The sequence below is a fragment of the Cardiocondyla obscurior genome, linkage group LG06 (assembly GCF_019399895.1).
Source record: "Cardiocondyla obscurior isolate alpha-2009 linkage group LG06, Cobs3.1, whole genome shotgun sequence".
Lineage (NCBI taxonomy): Eukaryota > Metazoa > Arthropoda > Insecta > Hymenoptera > Formicidae > Cardiocondyla > Cardiocondyla obscurior.
In genome coordinates, this window is record NC_091869.1 from 8,539,650 (window position 1) to 8,557,278 (window position 17,629).

Genomic DNA, 17,629 nt, shown 5'->3' on the forward strand with positions numbered 1-17,629 from the left:
TGCCTTCTTTTATTTCGCTACAAAAAGTAGAGTTCTTTGAGGAAAGAAAATGTAGTCTAAAAAAAATGTGAGATTGGTAAGTTGTAAATTTTTCTAGTAAATGTTAAAAGACTTCACTCGGAAACTCTTCGTCGAAAAGTTTAAAGACCTACCTTGAGCTCGACCCCGGCAGGTACGACGATCGGCCTGAAGGATAAAGAGTGAGGGCAGATCGGCGTGATCATAATGGCAGGAACTGAAGGATGAATCATGCTGGCTCCGGCAGCAACTGCATAAGCAGTCGACCCGGTTGGCGTGCTCACGATCAAACCATCACCTTGGACGCTCGTCACGTGCTTGCCATCGATGAATAAATCGATATTTGAAAGATAAGGCGAGGGTCCTCGATCCACCACAACCTCATTCAGCACCAAGAGATTTGTCGGTGGCTCAGCCGGCTGGCTGTCCTCGTTTTTACGCATAATGACGCATCTCAGACGGCTTCTTAGCGTCAAAGCTGCGTTACCTAAAACGAGAACAAGGCACGATGTCAGTTTGACAATTAAGAAAAAGTAAAGAACAGAAAGTAAAGTAATGATTAACCTTCGAGAACATTGGTCACTTGTTCTTGAAAATTATCAAACTCAAACGGGGTGAGAAATCCTAAAGAACCAAGGTGAAATGCCATTACAGGTGGCACAGACTGCTGGAACAGCAGGCTGGCGTAGAGAAGTGTACCATCGCCTCCCAAACAGACTATAAAATCAATTTTGTCCTGGAAATTGAAAAGAAAATAGTGCACGTCGTTCAAAGTGTCGAAAAGATAATCAAAAATAACTAAAATACATAAATTAATTAATTTTTTATTTTATGAATGACTGTAACAAACGTACGGCTGATAATCTTTTTTTTTCTTTGCGAGACATTAAAAAAAATTAATAATTAACGTTACCTGTAAGTCGTCTGTGCCGTCTCTGAAAGTTTGTAATCGATCTCGAACACTTTGAAATCGGGGATCTCTGGCCAGAGCTGGGTCTTCCAGAACCGAAGCTTCCACAAAGACCACCATCCGTTTTTCCTGCGTGAAAATAAAATTATGAAACGCCATTCAGATGGTTATAATTAAAATCACGTAAAAGTCAATCACGTTGTACTCCCGCGTGATTCGCGGTGGCGTGCTGTACGCTGAAAGGTAGATATGACGACGGCAGCTAGCGAACGTGAATTTAGCGTCGTGTGCATCGAGTTTAATATGTACTGCATTTATATACCGCGCCGGCCGGTTTGCCGATGACTGATTTTTCCCCGTTCTCTCATCATCTGCCTCTGCCGCCTAAGATTACGTACGCTGGCCGCTTTCGCCGCAGAAAACGTCATATCTGCTTTTCGGTGTATATTGAAAGGCAAATACGGCATTTATTAGCGGCTGGCGAACATGTACGTACGTGACTCTGTTCCTTTCGATCCCCACCTCCCGCCGCCGAGGGCGAGGGGAGTAATAGTGCAGCGCGCTCACTCATAGTTCTCTCTGATCAGCGCTTCATGGCATATCTCCACATGCGTCGTGTAAGACTCGACGCACACCACATTGCGTCACATACGCTAGCCATTGTCGCCACAATAAACGCGAAATTTGTCTTTCGGTGTACTACACTCGATCGCGCCATCTTCCTTTGCAAACGAGTCAGACAGGTCGTCGCCAACTTCTGCAGCGGTTTTTCGCGTCGTGAGCGAGCTCCGCGGGACAGATCCGTGTCCAGAGCCTTCGGACACGATCACGGATGGCGAGCACCAGGAGGCAAGTGCCCTCGTACGCTATTTATCTTACCTTGCATCGCAAACGCGGCACCGCGACGCAAAGGTACCGCACGCCCGCGTACCACCGAGGAACCGGCTCTGACCGCTTCGCATCTCGCGGCCGACGTGATCGTCGCGTTTGTTTCGTGCTCTCGTTTCGTTCGCGCACGCCGAGAGTGTAAATCCGATCGTCAAGTGTCACCGAGGACCGCCCAGAGTGACGTAAATTTAGTACCGGCGAAATGAACCGGCGGCTCGCAGTGTGCATGGTGCTGCCAACTACGTTCTGCAGTTTCCCTCCACTGAAGCATCGGACAGATCGTCGTGTGTTTCTCGAGCGGTTTTACGGGTCAAGAGCGAGCTTCGCGGGACAGATACGGGTTCAGAACGTTCGGACATGATCGCGGATGGTCAGCACCAGGAGGCAAGTGCCCTCGTACGCTATTTATCTTGCCTTGCGTCGCAAACGCGGCACCGCGACGCAAAGTCACCGCGCGTCCGCGTACCACCGAGGAACCGGCTCCGACCGTTTCGAATCTCGCGGCTGACGTGATCGTCGCGTTCACATCGTACTCTCGTCTCATTCGGGCACGTCGGGAGTGTAAATCCGATCGTCAAGTGTCATCAAAGATCGCCCAGAGTGACGCAAATTTAGTACCGGCGAAACGAGCCCACGACTCGTGCAGTGCGCATGCGCTGCCAGCTTCGTCCCGCAATCTTCTCTCGCAGGTATCAGACAAGTCGTCGCGTGTTTCTCGAGCGGTTTTACGGGTCAAGAGCGAGCTTGGCGGGACAGATACGCGTTCAGAACGTTCGGACATGATCGCGGATGATCAGCACCAGGAGGCAAGTGCCCTCGTACGCTATTTATCTTGCCTTGCGTCGCAAATGCGACACCTCGATGCAAGGTCACCGCGTGCTCGCGTGCCGCCGAGGAGCCGGCTCCGATCGCTTCGAATCTCGCGGCCGACGTGATCATCGCGTTAACGTCGTACTCTCATCTCATTCGGGCACGTCGGGAGTGTAAATCCGATCGTCAAGTGTCACCAAGGATCGCCCAGAGTGACGCAAATTTAGTACCGGCGAAACGAAGCAACAGCCCGCGCAGCGTGCAAGGTGCTGCCAACTACGTCCCGCAGTTTCCCTCCGCTGAAGGGTCGGACAGATCGTCGCATATTTCTCCAGCGGCTTTTCGCGTCAAGAGTGAGCTTTCGCGGGACAGTTCCGGGTTCAGAACATTCAGACGTTATCGCGGATCGCGAGCACCAGGAGGCAAGTGTCCTTGTGTAGTACTTCCCAGCCGACGTCGTTCGTCGTGTACACGTCGTGCTCGCGTCTCTCGCGCGCGTCGCGAATACGAATTCGTTCATAAAGCATCGCCGAGGATAGCCCGCGGTAGTCGAAGTCCTCGTACGGGAACCGCGAACCGGAGGGATCACCAAGTGCGCACAGGCAGCCGTGATTTTCTCGTCGCGTTACGTTTCGCGAACAGCATTGCGTGAATACCGGTGCCTTTTCCCGTCCGCCATTAAAAATTATATTAAATAATTAAAACAATCGGTACGCGCGAATTACTTCAATCACTGATTTTTATACGTAAAATATTTACGGAACAGATATACAGTTTTGATTTTTTTTCCGGTTGCGATTTTTTATTCTTTCTAAAATTAACGCGATAAAAATTAATTATCCCGGTCAGATAAGAATTCAGAAAAAGTTTAATAAATTACCGGTATCAGTGATATCAACCGCATCAGGTTCGTTGACCGTTTTCGCGCGAATGCCGATAAAATAATCGAGTGATAGAGTTTCGTTCGCAATAATAAATTCAGTCGGTCACGGTGCTTAGCAACGCGTGTGCTCAGTGTTGTGATTGTCTAATGCATGGAACATTGGTCCAGCCTCAAAACATTGCAACATCAACACATCAACAAACTCTGAGAGGAGGAGGAGGCCTTGGAGAGGCATCCTGCTTCGGAGGAGCAACTTTAAGGGTAAGAATTGTTTTTTGACTGTAAAATATTTACAATTTTATATTATTCAGATTGCAATATTAATATCAAAATAAAAGGGTTTAATAATTAATAAAGAAAATATAAATTTGAATCCCAGAAAATGTTAATGTTTAAAAAAATCTTGTTCAATTAATAGTCAGTTTTGATTTTAACTTTTTTTAATTTAAGTTTAATTAAAGAACTTATTAAAAGCGTGTAAATTTTTTTTTTGTACGGTAGACATTATTTTAATCTCTCTAAAATTTATATTATATATTTTTTTTATTTGCTTGTTACAGAATCATCATATATAACTCCTCCGCTGCGCATCAACTGGTGAGTCTCATATTTCTTTTTTTCTTTTTAATATGTGTTTGTTGAAAAAGTATAATTATATGCAGAAAATAATAATTAATTCTCAATATTTATAAAATAATATAAAAATAATAAAAACGGACGGTATAATAATTATAAAACCGACGCGGCGCAAAATGACTCGGGCAAATCAACAAATTAGTCTCGCGGAAAAACGGCAGTAATTAAATCTCTAAATCTACTTTTTAACATCGGTCGTAAGTTGCCGACTTTATTTCGTGGCACCGTTAATTAACCTTTCGAGAGGCGCGTATCGTAACCCTTTATGTTTTAAATGGTCGTATTAGTATTTACCTCTATCAGCCATGTGACCAGCTGAACAAACGGTGGTAGAACTGACGAGTCACGGACCTTTTTAATGACCAGAACGGAAAGTGGTGGCTCGTACCACGTTAACCTCTGAGAGGCCGGGTCTTGAATGGTCCTGAAACGGGAGGGAAAGAAAAGCTATTATGATCGTGACACGTTCTCCTCTAATCTATAATTATCAGCCTCATTAATTTATTGCTTCGTGCGCTCTGTATATTAAAGCTATAATTTTAAACTGCAAAAAAACTTATCTCGGGCTGAGGTCACGTCTTGAAATATGATATTGAGACACGTTCTATGAGTACATCGAAGGAGTCTTGCATTTCCTGCTAGTTTATCGCCCGTCTATACCTATCGATTTCACGAACTTCGTCTAATTACTTGTCAAGCGGCATTGTATTCAGTGTAACCGTCGAGAAATAATTTAAGCGAAAAGTTAACGGTGACGATCGATGTAAGAAACGACGACGATAGTTATTTCTTTTACATTGCAGCTTTTTTTATTTCTTTTTTTCTTTTTCTTTCTACTGTCATTTAATTTCTTATTTATTTTGTCATAAGTTTCGTGGGAATAGAGGCTTTAAAATCAGTTGCCTATTTTTTGCACGCGAGTAAAAGAAATAATCGAATAAAATCGAATAAAAATTTAAAGTTACAAGCCTGCATGAGAAAAAGCAAACGAAACAAGAAGTGTTGCGCAACTAATATTCTTTTTTTTTTTTCTCTCTCTCTCTCTCTCTTTGTGAAGATCTTCTGGATATAAGTCGAACTTTCAAGTGACATTTAAAATATATTTGAAATTAAAAAATTGATAGCCCGTCGTAATTTTTCACATGACAACCGGTTGAGGATCATCTTCGTCATTAAACAAAATTTGTAAATGTAATCTATAGCGTTTGTTGCTAAGTAATCCGATGTTGACTTTTTTGCGAGTATTTCACCACTGATTAAATATTAATTTTCTTTTTGTTTCCTTTTTAATTATCAAACACGTGCTTTCCTGTGTCTTAAATTATTTTCTGTGAATAGTACACATTTGATAAGTAAACTTATAAGCCAGCTATCTATTTTAATGTATTGTCACTGTACATATTTGTCGTAAAATATTAAAACGTTCACACGTCAAAATCACATAGAAAAACAGAAACAGCTTGCTCGTCTGCTAAATTTCACGAAAACAGGCTCTGAGTTTCGATGATGCTCTCGATAGTTCTCGAATATCTCGCAGGAGAACAAAGTTATTGATAACCAAAACAAAAAAAAAAGAAACAAAAAAAAAAAAAGAAAAAAACAGTAGTTGAAATAAAATTGAAACTTACGATGAATTTACGATTTCGAGAAAAGTTTCGGAATAATTCATATTAGACACAACACTAGTATCATCCTTCTCTTTCGTGAAAACTTCCGTTCTCGCTCGTCGGGTGATTTGTTGCCGAAGTATTGAATAACTAATAGCTTTCGTGCTTTTAATTTGTACCTAAGGTAGTGTGATCTCGTTTGCACCGCGATGTAACGTGTAATCTGCTAGTGTTCTGAACTTAAAATATGCCGCACACGTCGCAACCTACCTCACAGTTCCAACCATGATGTGACACTGGTTGAGGAACGCGCGCTTACTGACCACTTAACTAAAGGATAGATATTTAAATGGGAATGTCGCGCACGCGCGGGCACATCGCGTACACGCGCGGGAAATCACGTTGCCGGCGTCTGATTTATTGTATATATAACCGTGTTTTTTCGGATCGAAAAGAGATTACATATTCATGACGATACGCTCAGTATAAATAATAATCGACGATTTTTTTGGTGCATACACATTAATTTGCGTTAAATAAATTGATTGTACGAAAATGTACGCGAGGGGATTTTGATTTTTTCTTTTCTTTTCTTTTTTTTTAAATTTTTCTTAGCTGCGAAGTGTCGATCGCACAAAATTATACACGTTCGAATTATTTATTTCGGTATAGTTGCAATTGAAAATATATTAAGCCAGCTAGAAAATAATAAAAAAGAAAATAGTAGCGAGACAGTATTTATGTTAATTAATAAATAAAAACTAATGTATATTGATACTTTTTGTAAAGATAATGAAGAAAAATTAATGATTTACGCGCATGGATATATTATGTGAGCATTTAAAACGTGCCCTTAGTACACAATGTCGCGCTTAGTCATCATTTCTTGCAAAATGAAACGCAAATGAGAGTCACCGATTGTTCTCTAGCATGTTCGATATTACGAACGTGGCGATTATATTTTCGATTGTTTGTTAATGAAGATGATCGTTAAACTCTTCCTACCGAAGGAAATAAACGTCACCCGACGAGGTGCACGTGAATCTTTTGTCTTTTTTTTTCCGCTTTGTGAAGATCACTAATTATTTGGAATAGACAATTAGCTGTCGTCGGCAATTTTTCAAAATAAATAACGCACGGGTACGATGATAAATTATTTAATTAAAGGAGACGCGACTAGATTATTCTACGCTTAATATAATAATTAATGGCGCATTTAAATGTCTTTAATAAATTATTGTGCGAGTTACTTACATAACCATCGCGGGATTTTTCATGATACGGCCACATCGCCCAAACTGTTGAACGGGGCTCGGCGCGTTCAGGCTCCTCGTTCTCCTGCGAGATAAAGAGAAAATAAATTGTTAGGTATGAAAAATCGTTAAATTTCACGCCGAAGCGGGCTCGTCGGCTACATCAACCGGAGATGCCGTAAAAAAGAAAAGAGAAAAAAAAATACGGGTATGTTCAACTCAAGACCCTGACCTTCGAAGCGATATTTTCTTCATTCCACTCATTAGTCATTTCTCGCGTGAAAAATAAATGGCAAAATTTGTTTACCTTTCTACCTTATGTCAGGTAGTGACTTTTCTTATTAATGTATTTATTTCAAAAGGTATATTAAGTAGGTGTTTTTTTCTATTTTTTTTTTTTTTAATTGAGAATAAATAAATGCGAAAATAATTCGCCGTAAAAAAATGCACCCGCCGTTAATATTGAAGAAACTTCTTTAACACCTGAAAAAGTGAGTTTAGTTTCGATCGCGTACGTAAGGTCGAGTGCAAAAACAAAATTCGCAATGTCAGTTGCGTACTTCTCGCGTATTAATTGTCGAGTCAAGATCCGAACTGACGTAATTATTGATTACGTACGAGACATAATTATCGTGCATTATGTATCAATTTTTTTTTTTTTTCACGTTAACAGAGTTAGTGTTTTTTTTTTCTCGTCACACCTTGACTTGCGTCACGTTTGTTTTATAAAATGATCAAACGTTATGCAGCAATGACGGACATTTGTTACGTAGACGAATACATTTAATTATTAAATAGTCGATTTTATTCTACGTTTTTCTACAATGTAATGAGGCGTGAAATAGTGACAGCAACAAAATTATTTTCTAATTACACACAAGTACACATTCGCTCGTATTATTAACTTAAATATTTTCTACAAATACTTTCTGGCTTTTCTATCATTACCAGTATTAAAAATTATTTATCGCGGTTGAAATAAATTCTTTTTTTTTTCACGATGAGAAATGATTATTGAGGAAGATCTACCTGAGGATGCGATTTTGTAGATTACTTTCCACCGACAAGTCGTTCGATCCGTTGTCCTGCGACTCAAGGGCGTCGCAAATGAGGTCGTATTGTACAGAAAATTCATTGTTATGCACGAGCGACATTTGATCGGTCATATTTTCGTCTGGATGATAAGAGTACGCATAAATAAGTTTTTGTAGCACTATGTGCACGATAGATATTTAAAATATAAAAATGAGCAAGTCGATTTTGATTAATAGTTATTGTACAATAAGGGTATAAAATAAATGAATATATAATGATATAAAATAAAATGATGAGACGTTTTTGCGTAACGTTGATAAGATACCGGGAATTATCGCGACCGAGTGAATTACGATACTCGCACTCTTTTTTTTTTCAATGAGCCACAACAGGATCACATGTAGCCATCGTGAAACTCGTGAAGTGTCTTACGTTGTAGTATTTCGTCGTAAAGCGGTGCCAAAATATCATTTATTTTTAGACCGGACAGGAAGAAATCGCGGTTACTAAAATTAACATTTAATTTTAATATAAATCGTGACTGCGTTTACCTTACCGCCGAGATCTGTTAAAATTAAACTGAAGTCCGTCTTATACGAGAATAATATGTATATTAAGTAATTAATTTTATTTTAGTTTAAAACAATTTATTTGATATTTTTAAATATTTGTATAATTTTTTTTTCTTTCTTTCCCCCGGACTATCGACTTTTTATTATAAGTATTCTGTAAATCTCTGATTATCAAGTACGCGACTTTGATAAGCTCGATCGTATTAGATTTTTAAGCTCTCTCGACTGCATCAACACTTTATTAACTTCTTATTGAATAATTAAATCTCAAGAAGTAGTTTCGTTTCGAAGTGATGACTTATAGTAGCCTTCGCTCATCGAAAGGCCTTCGAAATCGCCTCTCAAGGACGAGCTTTCCTTTCCTTCAAGATGTCAATTGAAACGCGATTCAGCGATGCAGATTTTTATTGCAGCCTTATCATAACCGTACGTTTTAAAACCCACGCGCGGCTTTGTGCGCCAGTTAAAATGAGATTAGCGTGTCGTAAAATTGTAACAGAGCGATGGAAATTTCTTTCGGGGTGGGAACATTCGGGTTCATCTCGAAGAAACTGCACCTGTAGCGCCGTAGGTATTTTCTCCGAATAATAAATTGCGCAGGATTCAATCGGACGGCATATCACGGACCTTGAACTTCGCTCGTAACTTTACGGCCGAAACTCGCGTCGCGGTCTTTTTCTTTGATTCAACCGCCCGATATAGACGTTGCGATTGCGTATAAAATAAATCGCTTTCACCGTCGTCGTTTCACAATATTTCCAGAGCACTGCACATTAACAGAAATATCGATCTCGCGTTCGAAGCGTTATCTCGATGCGCGGTTCTTTTTTTTTTTTTCCTCGCGCGGCTCCGATCCCGATAATTTGGACGCGTAACAACGACTGACGAGACGAGACCAAGCGAGAAATGATGACGCGACTGGCTGAAAGTGACTCGCAATTACGAGATTCTCTATCGCTGTCGGTCGGTAATGACTGTGCCGCAATTCGTGCTGATGCCGCAGGTGGTGTTCTTTCGACGCACGCTGCAAACGACGCCGGGATTATTCCGACTTAGTGAGATGAAACAGGCCGTTGTTTGCGAAGATATTTCTGTCGGCTGGACCGATCGGCTTCCGAGATCGCGCGCTTGTCCCGTTTTTAGTCAAGATGCACGCGCGCTGATATAACGGCGCTTTCTTTGAGAACTCGGGATCAGTGTCTGATGGTAGAGAAGGTTTTATTTCTATTTAGAACAATCGTAATTATTTTTTTTTTTTTTTTTTTTTTTTTTCCGAAGGAGAATTAAAATCAACTTGGGTTAAGTTCGGTCGATTGAGAAATTGTTCTTGCGCCTTAATTTTTTTTTTTTGTTTTTTTAAATTAAATTAATCGTTTCAAAAATTATAGTCGTGTTTCCGAACACGAGGCAGCTAAAACCACATCGATCGCGATTATTTAATTGGGAACTCGGGTTGCGTTACGATCCGCCGTGAAAATACGGTTCTTGGCAAGAAGCAATCCGTTGAAACAACGCGGGTTATTCGGGGCCCCCGGCCGGCCGGGAGAAAACGGAGAGAACGGTTCTGTAATCGATTGCATCGCACACGAATTCCTGAAATTCCGATCGACGACGCAACGGGAGGCGCCATGGGCGCGAGCCGCACGGGCGCCCATCGAGCGAAGAACCCAGATCGATCGGAATGTGCGGCGAAAGGTGAGCGCGTTCTCGCTCTCGAGGAAAGGAGCAACAAGATTCGCTCCCGGCGGTATTCGTATTCGACCGGGTCCAAAGATACACGTGCGGAATCGTTAGCGATCTCTCGAGGCTCCGGAGATCACTCAGCTCGTTCGACTTAATCCGAGAAATAATTGCCGTCTCGTAATTAGACTCGTAGATCGAAAAAGGAAGGAAAGAGAAAGAGAGATATGACGAGTGCCTTGAATAAAATATTAGGGAGAAATAACTTTTTGTCCGTGACAATACCTCAACTCCACTTCGTCCATGCCGACTTGATCGTAGATGGTGCGCAGGCAAGTCCCACGAGATAAGAGCAAATATGAGATCGCGATAATCGGAGCGACGCGAGCCGACGGCGGCGATTAAGGCACACTTTGGCACTGAGGCACCACGAGGAGGACTCGGGTGTTGGCAGTGCTTCGCAGACCGTGAACACGCCGACGTCGTGACACCTAACCGACATACGCAAGCGCAACCAGAGAACGCCAATCAATTCCGAACACGCAGTCCGTTTGTTTGCTCCAGCTTAAGTCGCACTCGTAATTCTTTTATGGGACTTTATCGGTTTCTCGTATGAGCTCGGTGAATTCAATCGGAAGTTACACTTAAATTTTCGCGACAAATGTAAAAAAAAAAAAATCTTATTTAATGGTTTAAACAATCTTTTAAAAACTGAACTCAAATTTGAGATAATTGAATTAAATACAGTAGTAATTTATTAAATTAGACGTTTGAAGAATTTTACTCGCACCGAAAATAATGACATAAGAGAGCGACAATGACTTAGAGAAATTCTCGCTGGACACGCGAGATGGATCGGAGTTAGGCGATTCCATCGTAATTATGTCGTAAATAAGATAACGTAGTTTTGTGATAGTGAACTCGAACTAGGTTTTGCAATTTTCTGACGTCTTCCCCAAGTTCTTGATCATTTCCCTGAGAAGATCGGGAGTTGTATTTTTACTCACGGCCAAGTGCCGGATCGTCTCCGTCTGCGGGTCTCCGGCTCTCGATTTTCCAGCAGGTTCGCCCCCGTGTTATCGTTCTCATCCGCGACGGCACCCTTGCACTCGGCCAGGCATCTCCAATTGAGCAACTCGCTCACGCTTCGCCGGCGCGGCTTTTCCTTCACCATTTCCATCGTCCGAGAAACATCTCCTTGAATCTCGTCGCGCGACGTCCCACTTCCCGCGCACCGTCACTCGACTTCCGACGCGGTCGCGCGCTTTGGGCGCCTTCGCATAATTAATTTCCCTCGCGTGACAAACGTTTCTCGTGTCGGCGTCGATAACCTCTTTTTTTTTTTTTTTTTTCAATATTCGAGCGTGGCGATTAGCGATCGAGCAGCTTCAAACAGCGGCCGCCGTCGTCTCGCATCCCCGCGCCGCGCGTCACTTTCGAATGCACGGTAAATTATGCGCTTTCCTTTTTTCGCAATGACAATCGTTTTCGGCATTTAAGAACCGCCTTTCTCGACGAGCGCGATTTGTACGTTCGCGCAGGAAGAAAGTGGCCCGATCAATCGATCGCGGCGTAATTTGCGGGCAACTCGGCGGTGTCTTTACCTCGTTTCTTGTATAATTAAATAACGTATTCAAGGACAGAGTTTCTTGCAATTCCCCTTGTACTTTGTCTGCGGGCTTTAGTCACGATTGCTTAGATTTATTGAAACCAGTGGTGCACAAGAGCGCCTTGAGCCATTAGTCCCATCAAATCCGCATATTGAGAACTTTCGAAAAGAATGTCTCGCGGGCTTCGTTCTTATTTCGTATTAACGCATGTTTGCGACCTACTTCCTTGCACAACCATGGAATTTCACTTGCCAATGGACGAGCCGGCCGATAATGAGTCTCGCTGCCCGCGAACGTCACGTTTGATGGTTTTCCTTTTTTTTTCTTTTTATCTTATCTGGTTAGTACCGACCGCACGAGCGACGCGAGACTTTTAGTTCATTCTACAAAATTTATCCGCAATTATTTCGCAGACTTATTTTTATATTTTTAATTTTTACAAAACGATCAACGGCACTACATTAAAATATTATTTCGCGAAAATTACTTCTTGCCACTATCGCGATTTTAATTCCGCACTGAACACGATTGCGTAAAATTGGAGATCACTCTCTTTCTCTTTCCTCGACGGCTGGTGGCTCGAAGAGGAAGATGCAGCGAAGAGTAAAGTGGTCTAATATTATTTGTTAATTAGAACGACGAAACGAGGTCCGCTTGCACATGTGACGCGCAACAACTACGATCGACGACCGCCGAAGGTTCACTGAGAAATGATTTTACCGGCCGCAGTCGGCCGAGAGACAGTTGAGGCTTTCTAACCCGCGTCTCTTTCCCCACCATCACGTGCCCTCGTTATCGTCGCTCTCGTGATATTGAAAAATTCACGAAGGGGTTGGGAGTTCAAGCGATTTGCCGTATATTCAGGTTTCGACGCACAATCGGCTCGAACACGGGAAAACGATATTCCATCGCACTCGCGGAATAACAAAAATATTATTTCTTAACTCTCGCGTTTAAAAAAAAGAAAAAAAATATATTTTTATCGCTCCGAACTTTAAACGTCCGTTGAATTCTTCGCAGTTTCCATACAATTTGTAATTTTTATAATAGTGAACAGGTTTTTGTTTCCATGAATATGAATTAATATTTGCCGTGAATTTTGAGGTCTTAAAAATAATCCTCGCGAAATAGGGACTTTTTTCCTGAAACTATCATATAATAAACCCCTCCCACGTTGTTTTTTTAGTTCTCGTCGTAGCTACGCCGAACACCTTAATTTGTTTCGCAGTCAATTTTATTTCCGGTGAACGAGACCGATAATAGTGAGAGAAAACCCAATGGGTGTTTATGTGGGAGACGCCGAATCGCTAAAAGTGTTTTTGCTAAATCGACGTGACTCATTTTTATTCAGCTTCTTTTTTTTTGCATACATTTATACGTCTAGGCTTGTTCCAACCGTGCAATTTTGTTCTTATCTGGCGCGTGTTCGACTATGCGTCGTCTTTTCAAGCATTACAATATTGAATAATGCATGATACGTTATAAATGCTTGTAACTGAGCCAAATTTTTGTATCGCATGACAAAACATTTTTTTTTTCTCATTCATACTCGTTTTGGCAATTCCAAAGAAACTTGAACTAGATTATATAAAAAATAAAAATTGAATGGCACTGAAAATGTCTCTGCCATTGAAGTTTATAAAAAAATAAAAATTTTCTTTCTCCAATAATTAATTCATAATTATGTCAAAATAAATATTTTCTTTCCGATTATTAATTTATAACGTATCATGTGCGATGGTGGTGTAATGGTAAGCATAGTTGCCTTCCAAGCAGTTGATCCGGGTTCGATTCCCGGCCATCGCATAAAAATTTTTGCGTAGTTTTTTAATTGCGTTTTTATATTCCAATTGAAGTACTTTCAATCTGTATTGAGCAACGAATTCGAAGCCAGCTGGTTCTATCGCGCTGCAACGTCAGCATTGCTCTTCGAGGTTCGTTTGTAAAACATAAAGCTTATTTTTTTGGCAGGCTTATTTTTTCTTTTATTTTCTTTTCTTTCAATTTTAATTTCACAGTCACGTTAATATCATAAAATAAATCAAACGTGATCGCGACGTGAAATATGATTTAAGTCGTAGAGGATGGTATCTAACGTGTCGGCAATATATTCTCTAAAGAACACCCGACAATTCGAAGAGCACTGCTGGTGTAGTGGCATCATGCAAGATTCCCATTCTTGCGACCCGGGTTCGATTCCCGGGCAGTGCAAATTTTTTTGCAACTATCTACAAAGAATAGAATTTAAAAAAGAGAAAAGAAAAATTAATATAGAAAAAAATTTCTTCTTCGCGATACATTTTTATTCCGTCAATTTGCGGTGATTTATTCACCTAATTAAGTGAGCAGCCACAATGTTAACCAATTTGTTTCTATTTACATTTATTCATTGATTACATTAATTCATTAAATTTTACGAGACATCAAAGAAATTTATTATACTTAATAAATTCTGAATCCATGCGAGGAAAAGAAAAAAGAAAAAAAAAAAAAAAGCAGAAATATGATAAATATATTATAATTTCGTTTTTTTAAGATTCTATAATTTTAATAAATTCAGCGAATTGTAAATGCGTGTTTGTTGTAAACGCGATTTCTGCAAACGGATGGAAAAAGTCAGTAAGAAACGTGCAAATGTAATGATAGAATGTGCGCGGGGTGTACCTGCCTGTGTAATTTGCAATGAGCACGTTTACGATACCTGGCGGTAGAATAGACAAGAGAGTTTCTCGTGCGCATCACCACTTCTAGGATGCTTCTGCTACGTAGCATTGCTATATAATTGGCATCGGTATACTGAGGACGGGTTTCAAACGATTCCATTCTTCGAACAAACGCGGTGCATCGCGAAGGAAAAAAAAGGAAAAAAAAAAAATTGTTTCTCGCGATAAGGGGGAGCCTCCGTGATAACCTAGTCTCCACCGAAGAGAACAAACCGATCGCGTGCCAATGCATGCGCGGAGTGTGACGCGATTGGCCCGAGATACCGATATTAATCTACGGTATTTATTGAACGAATAGCTTATGCGCACGCAACGATCGCACGTTAATTACTTAGCCGAGCTCTCGGGTAAAATAAAAAAAAAATTTCTTTTTTTTTTTTTTCTTGTAATCCTGGAAAATGAAAGTATAATTAACTGAGCGCGCGTATCTGTCAGACGACCATTATCACGGAAATAATTCAACGGTAATGCCGCCGCTTACAAAACGATAAGATATTTTTAATTCTAATTGTGTATCAGCACATATATTATTTATACGATATTGACATGCATTGCGATAGCATTGAGATACTTGTTCGGAAGTTTAAAGTCTTTTTTTTTTTCTTCTTTTTTTTCCTTTAAATAATATACGTACTGTGAACAATCGAGCAAGCAAAAGGAAATGAACATTTGATTAAAAATAAAAGGGCATTGTGCGCCAAGTACAACGTAAAACGATATAGAACAATTAATTGTGAGTCAGTGTGCTAGTCATAACGTACAGATAAATTTCCAAAGAAGTTCACGGTGCGTATAGCAGGGAAGGAATAGTATGTACATACAAAGACTAGGTGCAGAGTGCATTTTACAAGAATTTGTAGAAACTAAGCTGTTTGAAAGCTTCGTTAAAACAGACGGCGGATAATTTACCGCCACCTTTTCGCAATTGCACAGTGCGTAAAAGAATGAAACGGGAACTTTGTGAAATTACTACCTTCAGCCCTCGAGTTATCATCACTCGCTCCTGTACGACGAGGAGTTACAGATTATGTAATACACAGGCTAGACAATGTACACGCTAATGCACTGTAATTTTGAAACGAGCACTCCGATGTCGCATCGCGTGTCGCACAATCAAACAGCGTTACGGGAAGTGATATCAGGACGACGTTTCTATAGGACGTGACTGTACCAACGAGTAGGGCAACCGACGTTCAACAGAGAGAAAAGAGCTTTCATGCAGGTTGTGGTAGTTGGCGCTAGCTACAAATTTACACTGAACACACTATATAAAGCTGTATTACCTTCGCGGTTCCACCATCTCCGCGTGATCGACCGTTAACTGAGTCCGCACGTTGCTTCAAGAAAAAAATGCATCGTTAAAATTCAGCGGCCCAGAATTACAATATTTATTATCGTAACATGCTAATTAGCCCGAGATCGAACGACAAATTAAATCGGCGAATTCCTATTCGATTGGTTCACAGGCTTTTATCGCTCGCGTTTAATACTGGTAAGCCAATCAGCGTGGAACGGCTTTAAAAGGGAGCGTATTGTACGGACACGCGTGTGACAAGGTCTATTTGTGGCCCTGACACATATTCTGTGACGTATTTTTTTTTTTTCTCTCTCTTCTTTCTTTTTTTCGATCGTGCCGAATGCGAAACACAATCGTTTACGGCGTTTACGCAATTGCGAATTAAGCAGTTGACTTTAATAAAGTACGATCGCGCGAAACACTTGAAGCGTTGCTCCTGCAAGGCCATTTAAATAGGAGAACTATAATACCAGCTGATATTGAAAACGTCGAGTTTCCAGCGTAACCGTCTCGTTAATTTTCCTCGTAAAACTATACTCGTAGCGTTATTAAATTTATATTAATTAGCAACAATCGACTTGACGCGCGCTGAGCCAGAATAAGACACGCGTCCTTGACTTTTAACGCAATCTAGATAGCCGGCGGCTTTATGCTCCGTTCATTTACGAAATTAGCCTACTTCGCGGCGAGCATTTTAATTGACGAATATGGGGACTCCGGTGATTCTCTAAGCTCCCGTGCGAGCGGGAGCCCGCGTTTGTGGACGACGAACTTTTCGACGCGATGAATCACTCGCATTGGCTATGCGAACAGTGCGACAATTCATACGTCTTCGTCGTGGCGTCGCCACAGGATTTCGTTGAATTTTTTTTCAAGTCGACGAGCAATCTTAAAAAAAAAAAAAAAAAACAATGCGCATTCCTCGGCGACAGTTTCGCCCAAAAACTGAACCGGATACGTTGCGAGTCGTGACGAAAGTTCAAACCGACAAGTGAGAGCCGTGAGCGGCCGCCTTACCTGAAGATCTGCTGCTTGTCGTTCATCTTTGACACGACCGTTTTCTTGGACGTGCTCCCGCCGAGCTCCACGTCGGCCATCGCCTTCGCCAGCTGTAGATCCCTCTCGTCCATTATTCTCACGCACGCCTGATCGCGTCGTAAACCCTCGGGCGAGGAAGCTCGGTGACTCCCGCAGCGGCCGCACGTACCGCACCGAAAGAAGCTTCGCAGCGAACTGAAAAGGGCTCGCCGTCGCCGACAGAGTTAACCTGAGCGCCTCCACTCGTTTGACCACTCGTTTGAACGTGCGTCGGTGCGGGAGCTCGACTCTCGGCTCCGTTGTTCCCCGTTATCCGACGTCTTCATCGCGCCGCTCCGGCCTTCCCCCTTCGCTCCCGCCGGCGCCGATCACAATTGCCGCCCGCGAATATTGTCGTGTAAATAACCCCTCGTGGCGAGCATTATAATAGACGGGTCCCGGGGCTCCGACGCATTATCGGAGCTTTTTGAATGGCCTCCGCGATTCCCGCTCGCGCGGCCAGGTTCAATGAAGCCGTTGACGTCACGTCATGCTCAATAGACAGCGTTTTTTTTTTTTTTTCCTCTTTTCTTATTCTTTATTTTTTATTTTATTTTAAGGGTGGTGGCGTTGCTTCGTACTTTGACGTATTTTTTCCTTTTTTTTCTTTAAATTTAGTTTGTGCTTGAT

At 41.6% G+C, this 17,629-nt stretch overlaps 2 protein-coding genes and 2 non-coding genes across 14 annotated transcripts in view; 3 read left to right on the plus strand and 1 right to left on the minus strand.

Annotated features, from left to right (window-relative positions):
- The window catches only part of LOC139103454 (NAD kinase), a 20,110-nt gene extending 2,965 nt beyond the window's left edge, over window positions 1–17,145 (minus strand). The window contains exons 1-7 of one of the 11 annotated variants that reach the window (XM_070658143.1): window positions 16,940–17,140; window positions 15,909–15,962; window positions 7,007–7,090; window positions 4,440–4,569; window positions 932–1,057; window positions 583–754; window positions 153–505 (exon numbers count right to left, since the gene is read on the minus strand). In XM_070658143.1, the coding sequence (XP_070514244.1) occupies window positions 153–505; window positions 583–754; window positions 932–1,057; window positions 4,440–4,569; window positions 7,007–7,090; window positions 15,909–15,962; window positions 16,940–17,052 (1,032 nt within the window). In that variant the 5' untranslated portion in view covers window positions 17,053–17,140. The other 10 variants (XM_070658135.1, XM_070658136.1, XM_070658133.1 and 7 more) reach the window with 10 other exon arrangements.
- Window positions 2,022–17,629, plus strand: part of LOC139103455 (microtubule-associated protein 1B) — a 77,533-nt gene continuing 61,925 nt past the window's right edge. Inside the window, exons 1-2 of the mRNA XM_070658145.1 lie at window positions 2,022–3,770; window positions 4,070–4,106. The gene's annotated coding sequence lies outside the window, so the exon portion shown is untranslated. The remainder of the gene's footprint in view (window positions 3,771–4,069; window positions 4,107–17,629) is intronic.
- Trnag-ucc (transfer RNA glycine (anticodon UCC)) lies at window positions 13,637–13,708 on the plus strand. The gene has a single exon. It is a non-coding gene; the product is annotated as a tRNA-Gly (tRNA).
- Window positions 14,043–14,113, plus strand: Trnag-ccc (transfer RNA glycine (anticodon CCC)). The gene has a single exon. It is a non-coding gene; the product is annotated as a tRNA-Gly (tRNA).